This window comes from Capsicum annuum, chromosome 6, assembly GCF_002878395.1.
Source record: "Capsicum annuum cultivar UCD-10X-F1 chromosome 6, UCD10Xv1.1, whole genome shotgun sequence".
In the NCBI taxonomy this organism is placed as follows: domain Eukaryota; kingdom Viridiplantae; phylum Streptophyta; class Magnoliopsida; order Solanales; family Solanaceae; genus Capsicum; species Capsicum annuum.
In genome coordinates, this window is record NC_061116.1 from 205,089,035 (window position 1) to 205,115,602 (window position 26,568).

A 26,568-nucleotide genomic window follows, 5' to 3' on the forward strand; every position below is an offset into this window, starting at 1 on the left:
AGATTTTATCCAATCAAATATATGATAAATGTATCTTAAAATTAATTATTTTTTATCTCACGTACCAAATAAACTCTTAATATTTATTTTAGTAATAGCCAAGATATATTTAGTAATAGCCTAGATAATTGGAAAAAGATTCCATGTCCAAGATACAAAATGAAATAATTAATCATCATATTAAGAAAAGGTAAAATAGAAAATAATAATAATTCCATGACGCTTGGAGAAAACGTACTTAAATTCTTTTTTCCATTATTATATTACCCCCTTAGTCTATAGTAAAATTCAAACGTATACAAAAGGCAGTCCCACTGTAATTACCGTAGGTGTAATCACACCTTAACTCCCCTCAACTTCCTCAAATCTCGTCCCTTATAAAATCCCTCTCCCCTCTCTATTCCATTACTCTTCACTTACCATTTTCCCTCTTTCTATTTATAGTAACTTTATTTCTTTCCATTTATTTTCTGCCGCCGGCGGTGGTTCTCCGGCGCCTGTAGTTAATAATGAAGTCAGCATTGTTGTCGGATTTCGGTACGGAGATTGTAATTCCTATTTGCGCCGTTATCGGAATTGTGTTCTCGCTTGTGCAATGGTACTTAGTGTCGCTTGTGAAACTGTCACCGGAAAACGGAGGTTACTCGCCGAAGAATGAGAAGAATAATGGATGTCATGATAGTTTAGTTGAGGAAGAGGAAGGCATAAATGACCAGAATGTTGTTGTTAGGTGCGCCGAAATACAGAATGCCATCTCTGAAGGTAAAAGTTACTCTCTTTTAGATCTGTTTTTGATTATTGAAAGATTTAGTTGTAGTCATAGTTGGTACTTTATGGAGCTAAGGGCAGTGGCGGATCCGTGACTTTTACTAAGTAGTTTAAAAACTAATAATGTTGTGCTTTGTATTTGAACTTGAAACGTCAAAGTAAATTTTTAATCCCGTAAACCACTGAAGCAACTTTAGTCTTGTGTCCAGTGATGTAAAATATATATACACACACCACTAATAATAATAATAATAAAATATCTTATATATACAGTAAAAAAAAATTCCAAGGTGGTTAGGGTGTAGATCCGCCCAAGCGTCTTACTCCCTTTGTTCATTTATAGTTGTCATTGTTTCCTTCTTGAGAGTCGGACAAGATAAACTTTGACCTACATTTTAAAATATAGTTTTTCATCATGTTGATATGAGAAAAGTTGCAATTTATAGTACTCATCGGATAGTTTTTGAACGTCTAAATTTTAATTTATTGAATTAATCTAATCTAACTTACCTTTAAAAATTAGTCAAATTGACTCACAAAAAGCAAAATATGACAACTAAAAAGGAATGGAGGGAATAGCTAGTAAAGTGGAGAACATGAAAAGGAAGTGCTATTTTTTCATTGCGTGATTGAAATGAGGTGCATTTATTGTGTATTCTATTTAGATCAGGCAGAGTTTATTATCTATGAAATGAACTTGTCTCTTTCTCATAAACTTGGTAATTTTATTGATATTTTGGGGAAGAATACCAGTATGCAAGAGCTATGACAAAAATTATGAGAACCTACGAAGTTTTTGAAATACATGTTGTGGAATAAAATTGGATTAGCAATTTTTTGGTATGACGATGGTCAACTAGAGTTTTGGGTTTATCTTGGTTAATGTCACCGTATTGAGGTTGCGCTGTTTTGCTTATTGTGGACTAGCTAATATTCTGGATCTACCTTTATTGATCTTCACTGAAAATGATCATCTTTGACTGGAATTGGTGAGAATCTAATAATAATTTCCACCCATGTGTGTTTACTCAGCCAAGTGGTTATATTTGGGAAGTTGCTGCTGTGGTGTTATCTTGAGTAAATCGTAGTATTTTACGGGATAAATTACGGAGTACTAGAATACTTTGTCAATGTAATGCTGATTAGTTCACATTAGTATTCTTGCGTATCATCCTAGTTAACACTGTTATGGATGTATAGTCTTGTCTCGGTTGTTTATTTTTCATTTTTCTAAACTAAACATCTCATTTGGTTTGGCGCAGAGGCTTGGTCAATTACTAAAGCATTGGTTGAGCATGTTGTAATACATGCTATAGATGTTACTTCTGTTTCAATATAGTTTGCTATCTCCAAATCTTTCAGAAAAAAGCTTCGTCATTTGTTGGTGTGGCCTTGGTGCTATTGTCTTGACTTGTCATTTACCTTTTTTTGTCCATTATGCTATTTATCTGCTTCTCTTAGTTGGTTCAGCCTAAGTAATTTAAAAGCCTCATTTAAGTGGGCTTAAGCTTTGATAGTTGGTTCAGCCTCAATGCAGCTATCTGTGTATCCATATCACACGAGTCAATATATGTGTAAAAAACAGTAGCTTCCCTCTGTTTCCTGTTTTACCTATTTACTCACACATGAGTGTAGGTATAAATTAAATCCTCTTGATTTAATCGAGGTGACACCGCGGTTATCAATAAATAAATCCTCTTGCTAGACATGAAATCTTTTGAGTTAGTATCTAATACTAATATGATTTGCTTTTTGGGGCAGGGGCAACATCCTTCCTTTTCACGGAATATCAGTATGTGGGTATCTTCATGGTTGCTTTTGCAGTCTTGATCTTCCTGTTCCTTGGCTCTGTTGAGGGTTTCAGCACCAAGAGCCAGCCATGCACTTACAACAAGGAGAAGATGTGCAAGCCAGCCCTTGCTACAGCCATCTTCAGCACAATATCCTTCTTGCTCGGTGCTGTCACTTCAGTTGTATCTGGTTTCCTTGGGATGAAAATAGCAACATATGCGAATGCAAGGACAACTCTGGAAGCCAGAAAAGGTGTCGGGAAAGCTTTTATTACTGCATTCAGATCCGGTGCAGTAATGGGTTTTCTCCTTGCTGCCAATGGTCTCTTGGTGCTTTATGTTACAATTAATCTCTTTAAGCTATACTATGGTGATGACTGGGAGGGCCTTTTTGAAGCAATTACTGGCTATGGGCTTGGTGGATCTTCCATGGCCCTTTTTGGTAGAGTTGGTGGTGGAATTTACACCAAGGCTGCCGATGTTGGTGCTGACCTTGTCGGGAAGGTCGAAAGGAACATTCCAGAAGATGATCCCAGAAATCCTGCTGTAAGATCTCGACTTCTTCAGGTGCAACTTCTGATATCCAGAAGAGAACTTGTCTGATTATGTACTCTATACATGTCTTTTCAGGTGATTGCTGACAATGTTGGTGATAATGTTGGGGACATTGCTGGAATGGGTTCTGATCTTTTTGGCTCATACGCGGAATCATCCTGTGCTGCTCTTGTTGTGGCTTCCATCTCGTCTTTTGGACTTGATCATGATTTCACTTCAATGTGTTATCCCCTGCTCATTAGTTCGATGGGAATCCTTGTTTGTTTGATAACCACCCTTTTTGCTACTGACTTCTTCGAAATTAAGGCTGTCAAGGAAATTGAACCATCCTTGAAGAACCAGCTTATTATCTCAACTGCTCTTATGACAGTGGGAATTGCAATTGTGACCTGGACTTGCCTTCCATCTTCCTTTACCATCTTCAATTTTGGCACGCAAAAGGTTGTAAAGAACTGGTAAGTATCGAGTTCTTGTTCTGGAAATTTTTGCTTCTGCATTAGACACCAATCTCCAAATGTGGCTGGATCAGGGCTTGCATTTTCTAATCTGTCTTGTTATGTTATGCATTTCAATTTCCATTTCTTTTCTATGTTTTGACCTTTATTGTTCCTTGGCTTCTAAATTTTGCACAGTGGGTTGTCTTTTTTCAGTAGAATCAGTATTGAACAATCAGTTTATGTTATTGCCCAGGCAACTGTTTTTATGCGTGGCTATTGGTCTTTGGGCTGGACTTATCATTGGATTTGTCACAGAGTACTACACTAGCAATGCTTACAGGTGATAATTAGTAATTTTTCTTCATACTGTGATTTTATGTTCTTGTTTTGGTGATGTGACTTCATCTTATGTTTGTTTTCATTGTTTTCTATTGCAGCCCTGTCCAAGATGTAGCCGACGCCTGCAGGACTGGAGCAGCAACTAATGTTATTTTTGGCCTTGCTCTTGGGTACAAATCTGTCATCATTCCTATCTTTGCCATCGCAATAGCTATCTTTGTCAGTTTCAGTTTTGCTGCCATGTATGGTATTGCTGTTGCTGCTCTTGGAATGTTGAGTACCATTGCTACTGGATTGGCCATTGATGCATATGGACCTATCAGTGACAATGCTGGAGGTATTGCTGAGATGGCTGGCATGAGCCACCGGATCCGTGAAAGAACTGATGCCCTTGATGCAGCTGGAAACACCACTGCTGCTATTGGAAAGGTTTGTATTTTTATTTGTTTGGCTTTCCTTTATGTGATTGTTTCTAGATCCTCTTTTAGACATATTGCTTGTACATATTTACGCAAATGCATGGCATCTGGTACTTTTTTCCCTTTCAGATAATCGGATTTGTGATTTTTTTGAGACACGACATGATTTGATTTTCATCTTTGCATTATCATTGTGCTAATTTATTCGATACTTCTCCTTAAGCTAACCTAGTATGGGCTTTTTATTTCCCAGGGATTTGCCATTGGATCCGCTGCACTTGTGTCCCTATCCCTGTTTGGTGCTTTTGTGAGTCGTGCTGCAATTTCAACAGTCGATGTCTTGACTCCCCAGGTCTTCATTGGTTTGATTGTTGGTGCCATGCTTCCCTACTGGTTCTCTGCCATGACTATGAAGAGCGTTGGTAGTGCAGCTCTGAAGATGGTTGAGGAAGTTCGCAGACAATTTAACACCATTCCTGGTCTCATGGAGGGCCTTGCCAAGCCTGATTACGCTACTTGTGTTAAGATCTCGACTGATGCATCTATTAAGGAAATGATTCCCCCAGGTGCCCTGGTCATGCTCACGCCCCTCATAGTTGGGATTTTTTTCGGAGTGGAGACTCTTTCTGGAGTTCTTGCCGGTGCTTTGGTTTCTGGTGTTCAGGTATGATTGATTCATCCCTCTTTAACACTCGAGTAGGTTGTTTACCTTTTTAAAACAGTTCCTTTAGGGAGAATATGACATAAAAATCTGGTCCTCTGTCTCATTTTATAGATTGCAATATCTGCATCAAACACTGGTGGTGCATGGGACAATGCCAAGAAGTATATTGAGGTAAAGAAAATACATCTACGCACTGATATTTCATTACACTCCAAGTCTGCTAACTACCAAGTATGTGCCAGGCTGGTGCTTCGGAGCATGCAAGGACCCTTGGTCCAAAGGGCTCCGAACCCCACAAGGCTGCTGTTATTGGTGACACCATTGGCGACCCTCTGAAGGACACTTCAGGTCCATCACTCAATATCCTTATCAAGCTGATGGCAGTAGAGTCACTCGTCTTTGCTCCATTCTTTGCAACACATGGTGGTATACTTTTCAAGATTTTCTGAGTAGAGAGAAAAGACACTTCGTCCGTCAAGTCCTATGGTATTTCCATTCGCTAGCAATCTTCCTGCTCTAATTTCCCCAAGCATGGATTTTTAAGTTAGTTCTTAGCTAGTCACAGGTTTAGTTTGAAGACGATAACGACGAATACAGCTAGTTAATTTCTTTCTGCCAGTCTTGAGATAATTTATTAGTTTTCTTTGGTAGACACTGTTCTTTTTTTTTTTTTCCTAACCATCATTATCCACGTGTAGTCCAACGTTTATTTTGTTACACAAGGCAGGATTTCATTTTTATAGGTTTCATTGGTAGCTGTGGTGTGTTACTATCCTTGCGGCTATCTCAAAATTTTCTTGTTATTTACCATAGATTTTCCATGGAAAATTAATCATTTTCTATGGAAAGGATCAAGCCAAATATGCCTCCTTTTCGTCTATAGACATCAAGGCCTCCTAACACGATCTACTAAATTCATCATCTTCATGTTCTGCCCTTATTTCAAACAACACTAACGAGCAAGAAACAAGAGCTATTGTTGAATCGTAACAATTGCCTTTCCGCTCTTTTATTTCATCTTTACTATTGCTGAATCCTTGTTTTACTGAATATTGGAATGCTTGAAGGGCGCTAATTGGACTCATTCTGTGATATCGTTATCAGAGAAAGGAAATTAAAGAAAATAAACCTCAAATAGAAGAGCTTTGATTTGCAAACCAAATACTCATTGGGTGATTCATTTATTAGAATGGTGACATTTTCTTTCGAGCATGAGGTGACAAAAATGTAAAGCTAAATCTGGAGTTGTAGAGTATATATCCATGCCAAAGACACCATAAGTTGAAACACAAAAACAAACAGATGAGAGATGACATACAAAGGAGTCTGCACGGCCATGTCAAAACAACAAAAAGTAGAGAGGAAAAACATATCTAGCTCTAAATTTGGGCAGTGTGTATTGATCTCTCACCACGCCGGTAAAACTCCATGTGAGTATCTGCATAATCTTTCACTGTCTTGTACATCTTTGGTCTGTCTTCATTAACTAAGCTATCTTCTGGTCCGATTTCTTTCCCTACTTCAGGCGTGTAGAACATTGCGATAGAAATTCTATCCCTCTCTGAATTACTCAATACCCTGTGCACTGGACTCTTGAATATTCCATTGCTCATTATCTGCCAATTTCATTGTGGAAAATGGAATGTATCACAACAAGTAGTACATGTGCAATCCATAGAGTACATGTAAAAGAACTTCTATAGTTAGTTCATGTTGAACCATAAGCTAAGGAACTGTATTTAGTTCATGTTGAACCATAAACTAAGGAACTGCAAGTGTGGTCATGGACATCACAAAGTGTAGACAGTCATGAATGTCTAAATTTAATCATTGTAAATGTCATGTTCACAGAACACATTCTTTCTCTATCTCATTCTACATGACACACTCATTCTTTTTGTTTATTTTGAAAAGAACATCATTCATGCATTAAAATCTTTCTTATTTTGTAAAGAACGTCACTTATGACATGTCAAAACCCACAAGAGTAACGATACCTTTAGCATATCAGTATTATATAAATTTAGCTTACAACAAACAACAACATACCCGGTGTATTCCCGGGAAGGGTAAAGTGTACTCAGTCTATACCACTACCTCAGCTGAATCTTTAGATAATTTTAATAATCTTTAGATCTTTTTAAAACTGCATGTCCAACTAAATACTGTCATGGAAGATAAATAGGAGAGTGTATATGTACCTCCATTTGATCAGCCATGAGAACAAGCAGAGCTGTAGGGTCTTTTGGTATTGTATACCATTTTCCATCCTTAAGCACCTGGAGTCCTACTTCATCTTGCAGAATAATAGTGTATCCTGATCCATCTGCATGGGGTTTTAAGCCAAGAACCAGATCAGGCCTCTGACACGGTGAGTAGTAGTTAAACCTCGCGTGCAGTTGTGCCTGTTTCCCAAACTGTTCCAAGAAGCAATTTTCTTCCAGCTTCAATGACCTTGCCATAGCTTTGGAGGTAATTTCTGCGACCATTTTCATTTTCTCGGTATAATGTTCTAAGACCTCTCTGCACAACAAAAGTAATAACGCCTATGCACGAGTGAATCAGCGTTAAAAGAATATGCAAATTACTCACATATTAGTTATGGAGCACCCAATCTGCTTAACAGCCTATGCGTAAAACCAAGATGTTATCACATGCATGTCATTTGATGTCACTTTGGATTCATCACTTATTAGCTGTTTATATAGTTCCGCCTCTGAGTTTCCAGTATTTGAGTATGGTATATGTTTAGCTGACTGCTCAGACAGAGGAAAACAGGAATTCGCTGAAAGCCTTAGCCACAAATCAAGAATTGCCTACTAAGCAAGAAAGCAGGCACCTTGTACGTGTATGTAACTTCACTTATATACATTGACAGTGTAAAGACTATGTAATATACACAAATGAGCAGGAAAGAAGTTAGGAGTTAGTTAAAAGGTAGTTGGGTTGGGCTGAGGAAGGGTAGTTTAGACTTTTACTGTATTATGTTAGTTAGTTACAAGCCCAACTGATTCTGGGAAATGCATAAGAGGAGCTTGAATTGTACATTGATCTCATTAAGGAAGTGAATACTAATCTCTCTACTCTTCTCTATATCCATTTGTCAACTAAACGTTCATTACTTGCGGTGTTGTTCAAGGATCATTCTTATACACTTGATCCTTTAGACTTGCAGGTTTGTGTTAATCGATTTAGCACATTCCAGACTATTCCTGCATTTTAACTTGTAACAGGCGACCTGTGCTGCTCTCCCAGCTACTAATCACTCTACTCTCCGGTGGTTGCTATTAGTAATATTTTTGGAGACACTAATGTAAAAATAGTGTCAAATATTAGCTTGCTAGGTCACTCTTGCCTATCAGCTGTTACTATAGTACTCTAGCTATCTTATTGAAGTGCAACTGATCAACTGTCTATTTACCTGAATGATATTGGCAACTGCGGCCAGAAGTTATACTTTCTTCGATCTTCAGGGAACACTTGGAGGAAGAGACGATCAGACCAATCAAGTGACTGACCTTGTTCCGGAACAGGATCAGCTCCATAACCTTCAAACTCAACAACTGATTTAGCATACTTGTTCTTCTCTTCCATGGGCTGTTTGAAGAATTCCCTTGAAACTTGTTGGATCTTGTCCAGCAAGGAAGCTGAAATCCCATGTCCTATTCCCTGCGAATCGAATAAACACATAAAACTCTTTGAATATCAAAGAAAGTTGCAGAGTTGTAAGAGTTCAGATACAGTAGTTGAATGTCCTAAACCTGAAAGCAACCCCAGGTAGACAGAGCTGATCGAAGTTTCTCCAGTTCTTCTTCGCGCTCTTTATCTGATGTTGTTGAAGAAGACAGGCGGTTTAGATCAATTATAGGAATTGGAGAAGTATCTTTGATGTCTTCTTTTTCATCAACATCTTCACCTCTTCTGCAAATGTAGGGTCCTAGTGGCTCCTCCCCATGAAGGACCATTTCTTGAACTCTTTTTGACAGTAACACCTCAACTGGTGGAACTGAAATTGCAGCCATGCTGATGCTGTATGATCAAGCAACACTATCAAGAAGGTTTCAACTATGAAGTTGATGAATTAGAGTTCAAGTTTCAGCGTGAGAGCATTATATATAGGCATAATACATAAGCATATTTGGCCTCAGTTGGCAAGACAAATTTATATATCACGCCAGGATGTCTACGAGACAAAATAAAAATAAATTGAAGTATTTTAATTGTCAGTTGAGATCAAGCTAAGCTAAGGTATTTAAATGTTACTTTCAAATTGAAAATGGAGCGTTCGCGTGCCAACGAAGGCAAAAATTTTAGTGCCCTATATATGTATTACGAGAGTGTTTGGATTAACTTTTTTAGTGACTTATAAGTTTAAAGTCAAAAGCTAAAAGTAGATCGCAATCAACTTTTGACTTTTGCCTTTTTAAAAAAGCTTTTTAAGTTTAAAGTATTTGTGTCATTATCAAACATCTTCAAAAATTAAAAAGTGTTTAAAAGTAGGGGCGGAACCACCTTTGGTCAAGGAAGTTAACCTTCTCCAACAAAAAATTATACTAATATTTATTAAAGAAAAAAAAGAATAGCCTAGTGCATTAAAGCTTCTGCCATACACAGTGTTCGGAAAAGAGCCCCACCATAAGAGTGTATTGTATGGAGTCCTACCTTGCATTTCTGCCAGAACCTATCTTCAAGGTTTGAACCGGTCCTTCTGATTACACAACAACTTTATCAGTTACTTCAAGGCTCTCCTTCATATTATTTATACATGATTAAAATTAATTTTTTATGTATACATAGTAAATATTAAATCTCTTTCGACTAATTCGTATAATTACTTCTAAATCTTCTTGGTAAAAATTTTCTCCGCCGCTACTTAAAAATTAAAAATTAAAAATTAATTCAAACAGCCTGTGGATCCTAAATATGATATGTATCTTAACAGAAGATAAAGATTGACGTAAGATAGAATTCAACAGAGCTAGCAAAGACAAATGAAATTGTCCCCCCCCCCCATGTGAAAGCGCATTCATGCATGCTCTCATCCAAAACTTCCATTATTGTATTGATCCCTCGGGAAGAGAAGAAAATTTTGTTGCTGAGCAAAGCAAATGTAACCAAATTAGATCAAATGAAACATTGCCAAAGTCTTTTTTGACTTGTTGCCCTAAATATCTATCTTGTGAGCTATGGCAGATCTGGGACAAACATCAGTAGTTTTTCCCAAGACCCTGTAAATATATTTAAGAAATATATTGTATATTTATAAATATTTAATTGCGAATTCAGTTACTATTGCATATTGACTAGAAGTTCTTTAGCAATGGATAAACTTCAAAACTTGAATTTACTTATCCAGTTGCGAGTGGCGTAAAGTTTTTAAAATAAAGAATTATCTATTTATGGGAAAAGCTAAAAAGAAGAATTTCTGTTGATATATTCTGTTGCGTGGTCTGGGCTTTACTCTTGCAGTACTTAGAAAAAATCAGCAACTTTGAGATATATGACAAATGCGATGAAAAAGAAACAAGACAAGGCTAAAATAATGCAAAGACAACACCCAAAATTCCAGAATCCTGATCTTTCCTAAGATTTCACAACAACAACAACAAATCCAGTGTGTTCCCACAAAGTAGGGTCTGAGGAGAGTAAGATATACGCAATCCATACCGCTACCTCCGAAAAAGTAGGGAGGCTGTTTCCGATAGACCCCCAACTCAAAGTTCCTAAGATTTCACAGTTCTCTAAATTAAAATTCCATGTAGGCTTGCAAAATATGTACCGATGATACCATAGTTGAGGATAGATGAACCAAAGAAAGAACCCAAAAAATGTTAATGTAACAACCTAAGTAGTCCCCTGCATTGAACCTGAAGGTCTCAATTTCTGGGCTACCAATGTGCTTACTGATATTTTACTATAAACATGTATGCTGCAAATTTTGTGCCATTTCTTACATTCAAGAACATTGTAGTAACTATAACTTCTGAATTACTGTGAGGTACGTAATAGAACTGCATTTATGGCAAAATTACTGAATTTGGTCATAAGGTGCAGAAATAAGCCAACACATTTTGCATGTTAAGAAAACAACCGAAAATTAGAATCAAATTTCTCCACGATAACCTCCGGATCCGAAGTAGTCCCTCCTTGAATTTGCGATTTGTTGGCTTCTTTGGTGGTCCAGTTTGGGACAGTCCCGGATACGATGACCAAGCCCACCACAATATGCACAACCCTTTACTCCACTTGCATCTGTGATGGCATCCACGTCATCCATGGGATCACTGAGCTCCGCAAGGACTGGAGGGATCCTCTGCTTTGCTTCTTGCAACAAGTGTTTTAGATCAAGCAGAGTTGTTTCACTCTGGTTCTTGTTAATAAATGTGGTGGCAATTCCTGTTTTTCCACATCGTCCGGTTCTTCCAATCCTATGGACGTAATTTTCAATTTCAGCAGGCATATCATAGTTAATCACATGTTGAATATCAGGAAAATCCAGCCCCTTTGAGGCAACATCAGTGGCAACTAAAACATCTTTCTTGCATGCTTTGAAAGCTGCAATTGCATATTCTCTTTCTTCTTGATCCTTGCCTCCATGAACAGCCACAGCTTCAACTCCTTTTAAGAGCAAATACTCATGGATATCATCCACATCAGCCTTATTCTCACAGAAAACCAAAACAGGAGGTGGTGTTTTTTGCAAGCATTCTAGAAGGTAAACAATCTTGGCCTCCTGCTTCACATACTCCACTTCCTGAATCACATCGAGATTGGCTGCTCCAGCCCTGCCCACATTTACAATTACTGGTTTAACCAGCGCATTTCTAGCAAAGTTTTGGATCTTTGTGGGCATTGTAGCAGAAAATAGAAGAGTTTGTCTTTGAGCTTTGAAATGATCAAACACCTCCCTAATATCATCTTCAAAACCAAGATCTACTAATCTGTCAGCCTCATCTAGTGTCAAGTATCTGCAAGAAAGCAACAATTTAGTAAGCACTGGGCTGGAAGAATAATAGAATGTTTCACATGTACAAAACAACATATGGCTGGAAAATGCAGACTTGCTGCAAAAAAAAGTTTTGACACATAACCCAGAAGCATATCTCTTTTCCTCTAATATGTGAACCCAAGTAACTGTAGCAGCAAGTACACACAGAATATAACAACATATTGTGCGGAACACCAACCGACATAGCCGGAAACAAACATGTGAGTTTTAATAATGAAGGCCTATGATCCCAAATGGTGGATTAATCAGTAAGTCTGTAGAAGTAACTATCAAATTTTTTATATACTTTTCTAAGCAACAGAACATTTTTAACTAGATCAGATAACCAGGGCAAACTTTCATCATTGCCCTGTGTTTTCTAATCAATTTATTTAGCCGATGCCACATCCAGATGAATACTCCCTGTTTTTTGGGGGTAATTTCAAGTTCAACTGAACATTTAAGAGACTCTCCAGAAAAATATCAATTAAAAAGTCTTGGTTCTCACCTGCAGTTGTCAAGGTTCATTTTCTTCTTCGCTAGCAGATCTTTCAGTCTTCCAGGAGTAGCAACAACAATATGCACTCCTCTCTTCACAACATCAACTTGGGACTTCATATCAACTCCACCAATACATAGCAAAGGCCTCAATTCCGGATAACCACTCTCCCTCAGAGGTTCTATAAACTGTTCTATAACTTCATATGTCTGTCTGGCAAGTTCTCTAGATGGACAGACAATCAAGCCAAATGGACCCTCCCCAGAGGCAATAGGCATCATAATTTCTTCTTGCAATGCCACCATGATAAGCGGCAATACAAAAACTAATGTCTTACCTGAACCTGTGAAAGCTATACCTATCATATCCCGACCTGATAAAATGACTGGAAGCCCCTGCACTTGGATTGGTGTTGGCTGAATAATACCCTTTGCTTTGAGTTTCTTCAGAATTGGTTCAGGGAACCTCATGTCCTTGAAGTTCTTGATTGGTGGGGTAACATCATCCCCTTCCACGATGATATGCCACTGTTTACGAATGGCATCACAAGCTTTCTTTGAGTTCCGTCTGATGGCTAAGGGCGGTTTCCACCCTGTGCGCAAAGGCTCTGTATAAGTAATGCCCTTGGCTAGTTCCCGAACAGACATCAACGTTTTCTTATCAGATAAATGCTCAATCATCTCCTTCTCTTGCTGAAACACTTGTTCAGCATGGCTTATCTCAGGTTGCTCTTTCTTGAGCTGAGATGCCTTCACAAGTAAACTTGGTTTCGCTTCAACAAGCTTTATTTTCTCCTCTTCCTCTTCAAATGCTTCAGATTTCCCCTTGCGCTGAAGGATCTTTTGTGCCTCCATTGCCCTGCGCTTTGCAACTGGTATATACTCAACATAATCCTCCTCCTCTTCAATCTCCTACAAGCACAATACTAAGTAAGAAGAGCTGAAAATACTAGATATTGCTTCTTAGTACAACGCACCAAATCTGATGCAATTAAATCGGTACGACCCATCACACAAAGACCAGAAAAGCATGAAACATTGTTTCACAAACTAAAATAGTACAATCTACCAAGGAAATAAATACTATCAGCAGACTGCAGAGGACACAAAGTCAGAATAAACTACATAGTAACAAATACTCTTAATACAAAAGGGGAATTTTAGTAGCTTAGTTGGTTAGTTACCTGAACTTCCACCTTGTTGGTGGGGGGTTCGATTCCCCAGAGTGTAATCCCCTCCCCCATTCCCCTACCCAAAAAAAAATACTCTTAATACAAAAAGGGCAGCCCAATGCACTAAAGCTTCCGCTACGTGGCTGGACCACAAGGGTCACCGTATATTTCTGCAAGAGGTTGTTTACCGTCTCCGGGTCACATGAAACAACTTTATCAGTAACCCTAAGGCTCCCCTTCATATACTCTGATACACAATAGGACAATAAAATTAGCGGAAAACCCCATAAATCAAAATCAATTTATCAAAAAATCCCAAACTTGAGATATCCCAAACGGTGAAAAGACAATCTTACACCAAAAAAATTGAGACAAGAAGGTACATACCATATTTAAGTGGTCTCCCATCTGAACAATAGCAAAAAAAAAAAAACAGCTAATTTGCGGTGCACAAAATTCCGGCGACCAGAAAATTGGTGTGTTAAGATACTGGTAGTAATGAGTTGTTATGAACCAATTTCAGCTTATTATCTATAATATCCGCGACTGAATTTAGGAACCAAAAGAAAGATATATAATACGGCCACCTCTCCGAAGAAGAAAAGAAGAGATTTTTAAGATTAGATTTGGTAAAGCGGGTCTTTTTTAGTTAAGTACAATTACGCACTTTGTTTGCCGGGATACAAACCGACCTTTTTTTGGTTTTGGCTTTTAACTAGGCTGTAGTGGGTGAATTTATTAATCCAAATTGAGGTAGTTTTTAAATTTTAGTCCAAAATATTTTTTTTTTTAAATGATCTTTATCTATTAATTACTTTTAATATTTTTTTGAACGAAATACTCCTGATCAATGGAGTAATTATATAAATAATTATGAATAATAATTTTATATTCATATCTTTTAACTTTAATTTTTTTTCTTTTTAATTTTATTTTGATTTTTATTTTTTTGTTTCTCTTTTTATTTTTAATTTTCTCAACTCTTACTTTTTTTTTTCCTCTCAACTTCATTTTTTTCTTTTTTATTTATATTATTTTTATTTTTTATTTTTTCTTTCCTTTTTTTTTTAATTCTTTTTAATTTTTCTTAACCCTTATTTTTTTTTCTTTACCAACGTCTACTTTTATATAAAAAAAAAATTATTTTTTTATTTTTAAATTTTTCTCTAACTTTATTTTTATTTAATCTTTTTTTTTTTTAAATTTTTATCAACCTTTATTTTTTTCCTATTTTCTCTCAACTTCTACATTTTCTTTGATTTTTAATATTTTCCTTTATTTTTTTCGCAATTTTTATTATTTTTGTTCTTTTCTTCAATTTTTTCCATTCAAGCTACATCTCATGAGCAAGAGTTGATATTATCACATTATAAAGGCAAGACTTATGACTTTCGAATAACAAGCTACGTTTCATGGACAAGAGTTGACACTACTACTACATTGTAGAGGCAAGACTTATGACTTTCAAACAACAAGTTATATTTCATGGGCAACAGTTGACACTACCACATTATATTTTGATTTATGAGATGTTTTATAACTCTTACCTTGGAGGCAAGACTTAGCTTAAGGACTTTCAAACAACAAATTATGTCCCATGGGAAAGAGTTGACTCTACAACGTTATGTTTTTCATTTATGATATGTTCTACAACTATTGCCTTAGAACCAAGACTTAGCTCAAGGACTTTCAAACTACAAATTATGTCTCACCACCACTAAAAAAACGACCACAAATTATAGTTGAAAAAACCGACCACTTGTGGTCGATTTTTAAGTGATCGGTTATTTATGTTTTCTTTTAATATATATTTTTTTAAAAGTAGACCACCTGTGGTCGCTTTTATATTTTAAAATTTCAAACTAATTATTTCAATAATTTTTATATTAATTATTATTTATTTTACAAATATTTTTTTTTAAAAAAAAGTAACATAACCGACCACTTGTGGTCATTTTTTTAAAAAAATATAATTAAAAAATATTTTCAAAAACCGACCACTAGTGGTCGGTTTATAGAAATTCTTTTTAAATTTATTTTTAAAAGTCGGTTTTTAATTTTCTTAAAAAAAAGAAAATATTTTTAAAAAACCGACCACTTGTGGTCCATTTTTATTTAAATAAAAAAATTATTTAAAAATTCGATCACTTGTGGTCGGTTTTGAACTAAGAAAATAAATGTAAATAATTTTTAGTGACCAATAATTATATATATGTAATCAAATATATATATTATTTTCATTAAAAATAATTATATATATAATCTAATATATATATAATTTTTGAAATTACACTGATCACACGTAGTCGATAACGAGTATAATAATAATAAAAATCAATCATTGTTAAATTTTGTGAAAAAATTAAACTAAAAAATATATCAAACAAAATAAATAAATTACGTTAAGCATAATTTTTATCTTTTACTTATGTTTCAATATATAAAATAAATATTTTCCTTTGTATATACGTTAAATGACATTAAACATGCATAATCTTTGTATAATGAATATGTGTATATACATATCATACCGTTTAGATAATGATATTATGTTACTATTTCAGTCATAATAATGTAATATATAACCGATAATTCATCAAAATATAATGAACGTGGTCTATTATAAGGTAATAGACTTGTGGATGTGATATATATAGTACGCATTCAAGAGTTCATATACATAAATATCTTTATATATATATATATATATAAAATTAATCGATCACTCATCTGAGTATCATCTGAGTATGTATAAGAAACACATCGCATTATATTATTGGATAATATACTTGTGTACGTATGTGATATATATAGTACGTATTTAAAACTTGATATAGTCGATAGTGTGTATATGTGTGTATATGTATAGGTATATATATATATATATATATATATATATATATATATATATATATATACATACATACATACATATTATACAATGAAGGTATATTTATGACATAAGATAATGTAATAAAAAAATCATCTAAGTATTTGTAAAATACGTTGTATATTATTATGGGGGTAGTAAAATCGTGTATTTGATGTTTATAGTACGTATTTGAAAGTTGATAGACAATTAAATATATGTATATATACGTATGTCTCGTGTAGTAACGCATGCAGTAATCGAAAACTAGATAACTGAATGTATAAATCAAAATATTTTGAATGATTCATTCATATATATGATACTATTGAGGATCGAAGTAATAATATAATGTACGTTGATGTGATATTAATGTAAGTTAGTCAAAATAATCGATAACTCATCAAAGTATGTATACGAAATGTGTCGCATTATATTACGGGGTAATGTACTCATGTACGCATATATAGTACGTATTTAGAACTTGATATATATAGTAGATAGTGTGTATATGTGTGTGTATGTATAGGTATATATATAGTATATATACATATTATGTAGTGAAGGTATAATGACATAAGATAAACTAACCGATAATTCATCTGAGTATATGTGAAATACGTTGTATATTATTATGAGATAGTAAAATTGTGTATGTGAAGTATATAATACGTATTCGAGAGTTGATACACACACACACATATATATATATGTATATGATGTAGTGATCGATCGATGAATGATGTAGTAAAAAACTAGCAGAATCTACCTAAAAATAATGAATACCTTGATTTGAAACGATCGAAGTAATAATATACTGTACGTTGATGTGATATTAATGTAAGCTAGTCAAATTAATCGATAACTCGTCAAAGTATGTATACGAAATACGTCGCATTATATTACGAGGTAATATACTCGTGTACATATGTGATGTATATAGTACATATTTAGAACATTATATAGTCGATAGTGTTTATATGTGTGTGTATAGGTATATATATATGGTATATATACATATTATGTAGTGAAGGTATAATATATTGACATAAGATATTAAACTAACCGACAATTCATCCGAGTATATGTGAAACAAGTAATTGATAATTTATCTGATTATAACACGCGGTATTACGAGGTGTATATACATATATAATCGTATTTAAAAGTTAATTAACCAATAATTTTAATTTGTTAAAAATTAACTTTAATTTATACGCATTAATAGTTTTTTATAGTAATTTTTTTAAAACTAAATTGAACACTCATTTTATTTCGAAAATAATTTTGTAAACACCGATCACATGTGGTCGGTTTTCTGAAATCAAAAAAATAATTATTAATTTCAATTTGACCCGACCCGACCCTATACCCATCTAAATATTAAACCCAAAACACAACAAAACACACACAAACAACCCAAACACATACACAAAAAACTCGCAAAATACACACACACACACACAAAACTCCTCCGACGAGGGCAACTCCTCCGGCGACGGCAAATCGACCTCCGATGACTCCACACACACAAGTGTGTTGTTCTCTTCTTCTCTCAACTACCTATTTCGACTCACACACATTAGAAGCTTGAGTTGTCCGAGATTTGTTGTTTTGTTTGTCAAATTTTTCATTAGAAGCTTGAGTTATCCGAGATTTATTATTTTGTTTGTCAAATTTGTGTTGATTTTAACTTTAAGCTTCATTAGAAGCTCAAATTAGCGGAGCTTTATTGTTTCGTTTTATCAAATTTGTGTTGAGTTTGATTTTGTGCTTCATTAGGATGTTGAATTGTTGATGAGTAAGTAGCGTTATCGTTTCATTACTTTTGCTTGTCTCTCTTCTTGTGTGTTTTGCAACTTTATTACTTCTTGTTTTTGTGGGTTGTATGAGAAAAGGTTATCATCGTTTCCCCTTCTTTTTCTCTTGTGAGTTGGGTGAGCAAGTCCCAACTATGAGAATATAATTACAGGGGTTCGTTCATATTCAAGAAAGTTTGAGTCTTGGTTTCGTAAATTGACGATTCTTTTTGACATATGGGATTACTTCAGTCAACTTTTTATGTAAATTGTTTTAGTCTTCACATTTTTCTATAAACAAGATATTTTCGAGGGCTAATGGTGCATGATTTTAAACTCATGCACCATTGTTGTTGTTAGTCGAAAGGAAAGTCATAAATGTGATAGCTTTTACTAAATTATTGTTGCAATTGTTTAAGCCAAAGATTATTTTTTTTAATAATTGTATTGTTTGACAGAATCTGAATTCGAGAAAAGAATTGCTTTGCTATTTTACAAGTGACCGCTTATCTCTTTCTCTTTAATTTAGGCCAAGCAAAGGTAAGTTGATTTCTCTTTATTTTGTTATTGTTCATATTGAAGTCTAGTGAAGCCGTGTGTGGCCTTGTTCGATTCACTAACATTGTTGTTATCTTCTTGTTATTGTTCATATTGAAGTCTAGTGAAGCCGTGTATGGCCTTGTTCGATTCACTAGCATTGTTGTTGACATCTTGTTGGTCTTGTTGTTGTTTGTTTCTTGTATTGTGAACTTGATCTTGTATCATTTGGTATGAAAGCTCAAGGCTTGGTTTTGAATGTGTAGGGACTTTAAAGGTGACTTGGCAGGATGAAAATGATTAAGTGTAGGAACTTTAGAGGTGTTTTTTTGTTTTGAATGTAGTTATGCTTGGTGACTTGGTAGGTTGAAAATGATTAAGTGTAGGGACTTTAAAGGTGACTTGGTAGGTTGAAAGTGGTTATGCTTGGTTATTTGGTAGGTTGAAAATGATTAAGTGTAGAAACTTTAAAGGAGTTTTTTTGTTTTAAATGTGGTTATGCTTGGTGATTTGGTAGGTTGAAAATGATTAAGTGTAGAGACTTTAAAGGTGAATTTGTTGTTTTGGATAGGGTTATGCTTGGTTACTTGGTAGGTTGAAAATGATTAAGTGTAGGAACTTTAAAGGTGACTTAGTAGGTTGAAAGTGGTTATGCTTGGTGACTTGATAGGTTGAAAATGATTAAGTGTAGGGACTTTCAAGGTGTTTTTTTATTTTGAATGTGGTTATGCTTGGATACTTGGTAGGTTGAAAATGATTAAGTGTAGTGACTTTAAAGGTGACTTGGTGGGTTGAAAGTGGTTATGCTTGGTTACTTGGTAGGTTGAAAATGATTAAGTGTAGGGACTTTAAAAGTGTTTTTTTGTTTTGAAAGTGGTTATGGTTGGTGACTTGGTAGGTTGAAAATGATTAAGTGTAGGGACTTTAAAGGTGATTTTTTGTTTTGAAAGTAGTTATGGTTGGTGACTTGGTAGGTTGAAAATGACTAAGTGTAAAGACTTTAAAGGTGAATTTTTATTTTGAATGTGGTTATGTTTGGTGACTTGGTAGGTTGAAAATGATTAAGTGTAGAGACTTTAAAGGTGAATTTTTTATTTTGAATGGGGTTATGCTTGGTTACTTAGTAGGTTGAAAATGATTTAAATGCAGGGACTTTAAAGTTTATTTTTTGTTTTGAAAGCGGTTATGGTTGGTGACTTGGTAGGTTGAAAATGATTAAGTGTAGGGACTTTAAAGGTGTTTTTTTTTTTTTTTTTTTTTAATGTGGTTATGTTTGGCGACTTGGTAGGTTGAAAATGATTAAGTGTAGGAATTTTAAAGGTGTTTTTTTGTTTTGAATGTGGTTATGTTTGGTGACTTAGTAGGTTCAAAATGCTTAAGTGTAGAGACTTTAAAGGTAAACTTTTTGTTTTGAATGTGGTTATTAATAAAATTAATAAATTAATTTTAAAAAAACGACCACAAGTGGTCGGTTTATTTTGAATTTTTTTATTTTTAAAATTATTTTTCCTGTTTTAATAAAATAATAATGACTTTTTAAAAAATATATATTTAAAAGAAACGATCACACGTGGTCGGTTTTTAAAAAGTTACCACTTAAAAACCAACCACGCTTTTTGGTCGGTTTTGTGATCGGAAATTGGGAAAAATCGACCACATGTGGTCGGTTTTCTTCTTTTTTTTAGTTGTGCACGGACAAGAGTCAACTTTACAACGTTATGTTTTCATTTATGAGATGTTCTACAACTATTGCCTTAGAGGAAAGACGTGGCTCAAGGATTTTCAAACTATAATTTATACCCGACGGGCAAGAGTGTCGGGCAAGAGTTGACTCTACCACGTTATGTTTTCATTTATGAAATGTTCTACAACTATTGCCTTAAAGGCAAGACTTGGTTCAAGGACTTTCAAACTACAAATTCTACCCCACGGGTAAGAGTTGACTCTACCGTGTTATGTTTTCATTTATGAAATGTTCTACAACTATTTCCTTAGAGGCAAGACTTAGCTCAAGGACTTTCAAATAACAAATTATGCCCCACAGGCAAGAACAGACAAGAATTGACTCTACTGCGTTATGTTTTCATGCCCTTAAATTTGCTTTGATGTCAAAAAGAGAAGATCTCTTTGCGTATTATCCAATTTTTTTATTTATTAGCAAAATAAAATAGAAGTTGAGAAAAAAGAAAAAAGCGATCAAACAAAATAGAGAAATAAAAAAAATAATTGAGAAAAAAAAAGCAAGAAAAAAATAAAGATTAAGAAAAAAGTGAAGAATTAAAAAAATTGAGAAAAATAAAACTGAGAGGAAAAAATAAAAATAAAGTTTGAGAAAAATGAGGGGAAAAAAACAGAAATGATAAAAACCAAAAATTAAAAAATAATGATTGAGACAGATGAATTAAAAAAAGAAAAAATAAAGAAATAGATAATGTTTGAGAAAAAAAGAAAAAAGAGAAAAAAAGTAGAGGTTGAGACAAATGAATTAAAACGTGAAAATAAAATTAAATAAAAAAAATAAAAAAGTGAAAATAATAAAAATAAAAATAAAATTTGAGAGACAAATGAGTATGAAAAGTTAAAAAATATTTGAGGTGTAGACAATAAAATTATACTTGTACTATACTAAAAAGGGAAGAAATAGATAATGCTTGAGAAAAAAAAAGAGAAAAAAATAAAGGTTGAGACAAATAAATTAAAACATGAAAATAAAATTAAAATAAAAAAATGAAAATAATAAAACACAGAACATGAAAGACAAATGAGTATGGAAAGTTTAAAAATATTTGACGTGCAGAGGTGGTATTTTGAGAAAAATCACGAAAAAAAAAGAGAAATAATAAAAACCCAAAATAAAGGTTAAAGACAAATGAATTAAAAAAATAAATAAAAAATGAAGAAATAGATAATGCTTGATAAAAAAAAATAAAGATTGAGATAAATGAATTAAAACATGAAAATAAAATTTTTAAAAAATAAAAAAAAAGTGAAAATAATAAAAAATAGAATTTAAGAGACAATTGAGGATGAAAAGTTTAAAAATATATTTGAGGTGCAGAGGGAAAAAATTGTACTTGTACAATACTTAAAAGGGAATGAAGGCTAGTTTTCAAAGATTTTTTTTATTGGGGTCAAAAATCTAAAGTCACCCACATTTGAGTCTATGACATGTAATTTCCTGGGTCTATGACATGTAATTTCCCAGGCTGAAGGCTCACCTATTGGACTTCTTACGCAAATGTATCATCAGTAAAAAATGGGAAAAGTACAATGATAGTGTAACACCCCGTATTCAAGTACATATATTGGCGTATTCAAGTACGTGTATTGGTCTTATTTATATGGAATTTATTTTATTTTATTTTATTTATACCGGAATTTGCCCGTCGATGTTTCCATACGAAGGCTATTGAATAATCTTTCCAACGATATAAAGATTTCCAAAAACGGATAGGTTTCGGAGATAATCGAGCACGTTCGAAACTATAAAACGGTGGCCGGGATATTGGGAATAGTAAATGTGCAGGAAAATTTCCTGCACTCAAACTACTGAGGTCAGCCATTTTTTTGGGTCAACTTTGAACGATCATAACTCCCTTAATATAATGAACTGGGAGAGCTGCCACCTATGAAAAGAAAGATCTTTGAGTCTTCTTTCCAATGCAATTGGTTTCATCCAAATCCTACATCTAAGTAATGAGTTATACTCGTTTTACTTCAGCCTCTCAAAACAGATTTTTAGGGTCAACTTCAAACGATCATAAATCCTTGTACAGGACGAACTGGGTGGCTTGCTTTATATTAAATGAAAGCACTTTGAATTATCTTTCCAACGATACCAATTTCACCCAAATCCGATATCGGAGCAAAGAGTTATGATCGATTTACTTTAACCTATCAAAACAGTCCACCATGGACAGATTCAGATTTACTTAAATTTTAAGGGCAATATGGTCATTTTCCATCACCTCATGGACGAAAATTGGTCATTATATACATATACTTAGCCACATATCCATCATTTATCATCCAAATTATTGAAGAATAAGAAACCCTAGCCTAAGTTCAACTCCAATTATCTTGTGATTCAACCATAGAAAATCCAAATTGATTCCGTAGTTGTGTTCACCGTCTCGAGGGCTTCGAGAAGGACCCCTTATTTGTGCCAACAGGACTTCGAAATCAAAAGGGCCATTTTATGGTAAGGATGTAAATTATGTTGGTGTTATTTATATGGATATGTATATATATATGCATGTGAGCATAAGAAGTATGTTATTTGATTGTTGTTGAAAGATGATTGGAAATGATGTTGGATTATTCTTGTGCATAGTTGGATTATGTTGAATTGTGAAGGGATTTGGTGTGATGATGTGGTATTGAAATGATGATTATATATATATATACACATAAACCGATTGTTCAAGTTGGTTTTTGGAATGCTTTGCAAATATTGGTTGTATGGAATTATGGAAGAGAATTGTGGTGTTGGGTTGCTAATACTAGATGCCAAACATTTCATTGTAGATAAGTGATTTGTAAAGGCGGGAAGTTGTGTTGAATTGGTATCCGAATCTACAACGAGGTATGTAAAGCATACTCTAACGATGTTCTTTGGCATGAAAACACCAATGTTCCATCAAGTAAGATTCCGAAACACATTGTTGATGGACCAATGAGTCTTTATTACATCATTATTGTATATAAAGTCTATTACTTGGTTCCTACTGATGTATCATTATTCCAAAGGTACTATATTGGCATGAACACTAATGTAATCATCTCAAAAGCTTTTGAACTAAGTTATTGGAAAGATCTCTTATGTGTGTTACTTGATATACGTGTGGGTGGTAGCTCAGGGGCTTAAGCCTAGCATGGGCCGATCCCGATATTTGATATGATTACAGTTGATATGTACTGGGGGCAGCCTAATGGTCACAGTACAGTACAGTATTGATTATTGTTAGGTGGTTGGAGGTTCGGGAGAAGGAGGTAATGACGAATGATAATTGTAAAGAATAAAATGAACGAATTTATACCGTTCCACAAATGTGTTTGAATTCAAGAACCCAGTTCAGATTAATGATAATGTACATGATCCTAAAAGTGTTTATGAAGTGTGGTTCACTTCTATTATGATTTATTCACTTGCGTCTGATTTTCTTGATCCCCCATATCACATATGATTATTTACAGCTTTACATACTCAGTACATATTTCGTACTGACGCCCCTCACGGGGGACCTGCATTTCATGCTGCAGGCACAGGTGCTTCAGCTCATTCACAGCATAGATAGGAGCCAGGTCATACAGCTATTGTTGGTGAGCTCCAGTTTGCTTCGGAGCTTTCCGAGTCGGTCCCTTATGTTTTGTTATTGTACAGGAGTCATGTGTGGGCGGGGGTTTGTCCCGACCCTAGTTATGTCATGTATATCCTAGAGGCTTTGTAGACATAAGGAAGGGTAAAGTCATGGAAGTTTATATAGTGATGTTATATTTGTATATGTGGTGGCCCCGACGGCCAAGTATTATATCTATATATATATATTTGTGCGTGTTGTGCTGATACAGGTAATTAGACCCTTCTATATGCAACGAAGTACTGTCCAAATTTTTGGTGACATGTAAGTGAAAGTACAGGTATTTGAATGGGTTCTCCCGGGCCTTCTCGGCTTCGGGTGCCAGTCCGGCCCGATGGGATTTTGGGGCGTGACAGATAGCAAACTTAAAGTCCAAAGTCTATTTTTTGGCGAATCAAAATCGATGAGGATACATGGGTGAAATTTGTTTCTAATTTTGATTATGGAACATTTTATCGATAAAAATTTATACGCACCTATATATCAAATTAATATTCTTTATTATGACTAAGTAATTAAAGTCCAAAGTCTATTTCTCGATAAATCAAAATCGACGAGGATACAGAGCGAAACTTGCTTCTACTTTCGATCAAAGAAATACTTTTATTGATAAAAATTTATATGCATCTGATGTATACACCAAATTAATATTTTTTTACCATGATTAAGTAATTAAATTAAGTAAAACACATGTCAATTAATCATGGTTAAGTAACATGAACTTTAAATTGGAACACATAGTATGCATGTATTGACTTGGTGTATATATTGGATGCGTATAAGTTTTAACCCATTTTATCAGCAGGTCAGGGAATAAATTGCTAAGGCAAAAAGGGTTAATTCCTTTTGAACAAGGACACACGGCACGCCGGCTAACTGAAGGACATATATGTACCATTTTTAATAGTTTGGGTATATACGTATCCAAAGTTAGACGGCAAAGATACAAATAACTTATAAGTATAACGGAATATATTTATGTATCATTTTCAATAGTTCAAAAATATATATGTATAGCATTTTTTTCAAAATAATAATAATAATAATAATTATGATAATAATAATAATAATAATAATAATAATAACTAAAAATAAGAGGAATATGTTGTAAATAAATATTCTGAAATATACTAAAACGAAAGGGGAGGGGAGAGAGACCTATAGACATAAGAGAAGATTTTATTTTCTTCTACTTTGGTGTGTCTTACGATGTAGCATACAATGCCTTTTATAGGCAAGAGTATGTGAAATAAGTGTACTATGTGAAAATACATAAACTTTACATCCTACAATAGTATGTGTAGAATATGTAATATGTGAAGTTACAATAGTGTAGTACATGAACATCCACCAAATACATTATTTACAATACTCCCCCTTGGATGTTCATGTAAAAGAGAAATTTTAAAGGAAATAAGATGTACAATAGCGGCTTGTAATACGCGTTATTTGTTGCCTTATTAAAAACCTTACCAGGAAAATCCAGTGGGATAAAACCTTGGTTGGGAAACGAAAAGTGCAGTGCGTATGTACTCCCCCCGATAAAAATATCACTTATATATAGCAGACGACGCATCCCAATCTTGTATCTCAACTTCTCAAAGGTTGACGTTGGCAATGCTTTAGTGAACATATCTGCTAGATTATTGCTTGAACGAATTTGTTGAATATCTATTTCACCTTTCTTCTCAAAATCATGAGTGAAAAAGAATTTTGGTGAAATATGTTTTGTTCTGTCTCCTTTAATGTAACCTCCCTTCAACTGAGCTATACATGCAATATTATCTTTATACAATGTAGTTGGAATATCCTTATTCAAAGAAAATTCGCACATTTCCTGAATATGTTGAGTCATTGATCTCAACCAAACACACTCCTGGCTCACTTCATGAATGACAATAAATTCTGCATGATTTGAAGAAGTTGCAGTTAATGTTTGCTTCATTGAATGGCATGATATAGTTGTGCCACCATATGTAAATAAATAACCCGTCTGAGACCGAGCCTTATGTGGATCAGATAAGTATCCTGCATATGCATAACCAATCATTTCTGACTTGAATTCATTTGAATAAAATAATTCCAAGTCAATAGTTCTCCGAAGATATCTGAGTATATGCTTGACACCATTCTAATGTCTTTTAGTTGGGTAAGAGCTGAATCTTACCAATAAATTTACCGCAAAATAAATACCTGATCGAGTATTATTGGAAGATACATTAGTGCCCCGATTGCACTAATATATGGAGTTTCATCACCAAGAAGCTTTTCATCATTTTCTTGAGGTCGAAATGGATCTTTGTTTATATCAAGCGATCTCACAATTATTGGGGTACTCAATGAATGTGATTTATCCATGTAAAATTGCTTTAA

At 34.3% G+C, this 26,568-nt stretch overlaps 3 protein-coding genes across 4 annotated transcripts; 1 reads left to right on the top strand and 2 right to left on the bottom strand.

Moving 5' to 3' along the window:
• The first annotated feature begins 332 nt into the window (after nt 1-332).
• On the top strand, nt 333-5,710 carry LOC107876025 (pyrophosphate-energized vacuolar membrane proton pump). Its single transcript, XM_016722990.2, has 8 exons — nt 333-762; nt 2,530-3,104; nt 3,189-3,568; nt 3,804-3,890; nt 3,988-4,318; nt 4,562-4,972; nt 5,084-5,143; nt 5,215-5,710. Exons 1-8 carry the CDS (start codon nt 510-512, stop codon nt 5,419-5,421), a joined length of 2,304 nt encoding a protein of 767 aa, XP_016578476.1. The 5' UTR covers nt 333-509; the 3' UTR covers nt 5,422-5,710.
• A 411-nt stretch (nt 5,711-6,121) lies between these two features.
• Nucleotides 6,122-9,192, bottom strand: LOC107876027 (protein SRG1). Its single transcript, XM_016722994.2, has 4 exons — nt 8,734-9,192; nt 8,394-8,641; nt 7,174-7,495; nt 6,122-6,588 (listed from the first exon to the last, which is right to left on the bottom strand). Exons 1-4 carry the CDS (start codon nt 8,992-8,994, stop codon nt 6,352-6,354), a joined length of 1,068 nt encoding a protein of 355 aa, XP_016578480.2. The 5' UTR covers nt 8,995-9,192; the 3' UTR covers nt 6,122-6,351.
• Nucleotides 9,193-10,971: 1,779 nt separating this feature from the next.
• LOC107876026 (DEAD-box ATP-dependent RNA helicase 35) lies at nt 10,972-14,338 on the bottom strand. Of its 2 annotated transcripts, none has more exons than XM_016722993.2 (3): nt 14,018-14,338; nt 12,469-13,370; nt 10,972-11,940 (listed from the first exon to the last, which is right to left on the bottom strand). In XM_016722993.2, the coding sequence occupies exons 1-3, from the start codon at nt 14,036-14,038 to the stop codon at nt 11,076-11,078; spliced, it is 1,788 nt and encodes a 595-aa protein (XP_016578479.1). In that variant the 5' UTR covers nt 14,039-14,338; the 3' UTR covers nt 10,972-11,075. The 2 variants fall into 2 exon arrangements, with proteins under 2 accessions (XP_016578479.1, XP_047269759.1); XM_047413803.1 differs by lacking the exon at nt 14,018-14,338 and adding an exon at nt 13,643-13,883.
• Nucleotides 14,339-26,568: the final 12,230 nt, after the last annotated feature.

What these genes read in the sequence shown, in the direction of transcription:
- LOC107876027 (XM_016722994.2), bottom strand. Translation starts at nt 8,994, where the DNA reads ATGGCTGCAATTTCAGTTCCACCAGTTGAGGTGTTACTGTCAAAAAGA. An exon ending in CTACCTGGGGTTGCTTTCAG is followed by an intron (nt 8,642 to 8,733) that starts GTTTAGGACATT and finishes TTCGATTCGCAG; the next exon opens with GGAATAGGACATGGGATTTC. An exon ending in CAGTTGCCAATATCATTCAG is followed by an intron (nt 7,496 to 8,393) that starts GTAAATAGACAG and finishes TTTGTTGTGCAG; the next exon opens with AGAGGTCTTAGAACATTATA.
- LOC107876025 (XM_016722990.2), top strand. Translation starts at nt 510, where the DNA reads ATGAAGTCAGCATTGTTGTCGGATTTCGGTACGGAGATTGTAATTCCT. An exon ending in ATGATCCCAGAAATCCTGCT is followed by an intron (nt 3,105 to 3,188) that starts GTAAGATCTCGA and finishes ATGTCTTTTCAG; the next exon opens with GTGATTGCTGACAATGTTGG. An exon ending in TACACTAGCAATGCTTACAG is followed by an intron (nt 3,891 to 3,987) that starts GTGATAATTAGT and finishes TTTCTATTGCAG; the next exon opens with CCCTGTCCAAGATGTAGCCG.
- LOC107876026 (XM_047413803.1), bottom strand. Translation starts at nt 13,702, where the DNA reads ATGGGGGAGGGGATTACACTCTGGGGAATCGAACCCCCCACCAACAAG. An exon ending in CCAACAAGGTGGAAGTTCAG is followed by an intron (nt 13,371 to 13,642) that starts GTAACTAACCAA and finishes TTGTGCTTGTAG; the next exon opens with GAGATTGAAGAGGAGGAGGA. An exon ending in ATGAACCTTGACAACTGCAG is followed by an intron (nt 11,941 to 12,468) that starts GTGAGAACCAAG and finishes GCTTTCTTGCAG; the next exon opens with ATACTTGACACTAGATGAGG.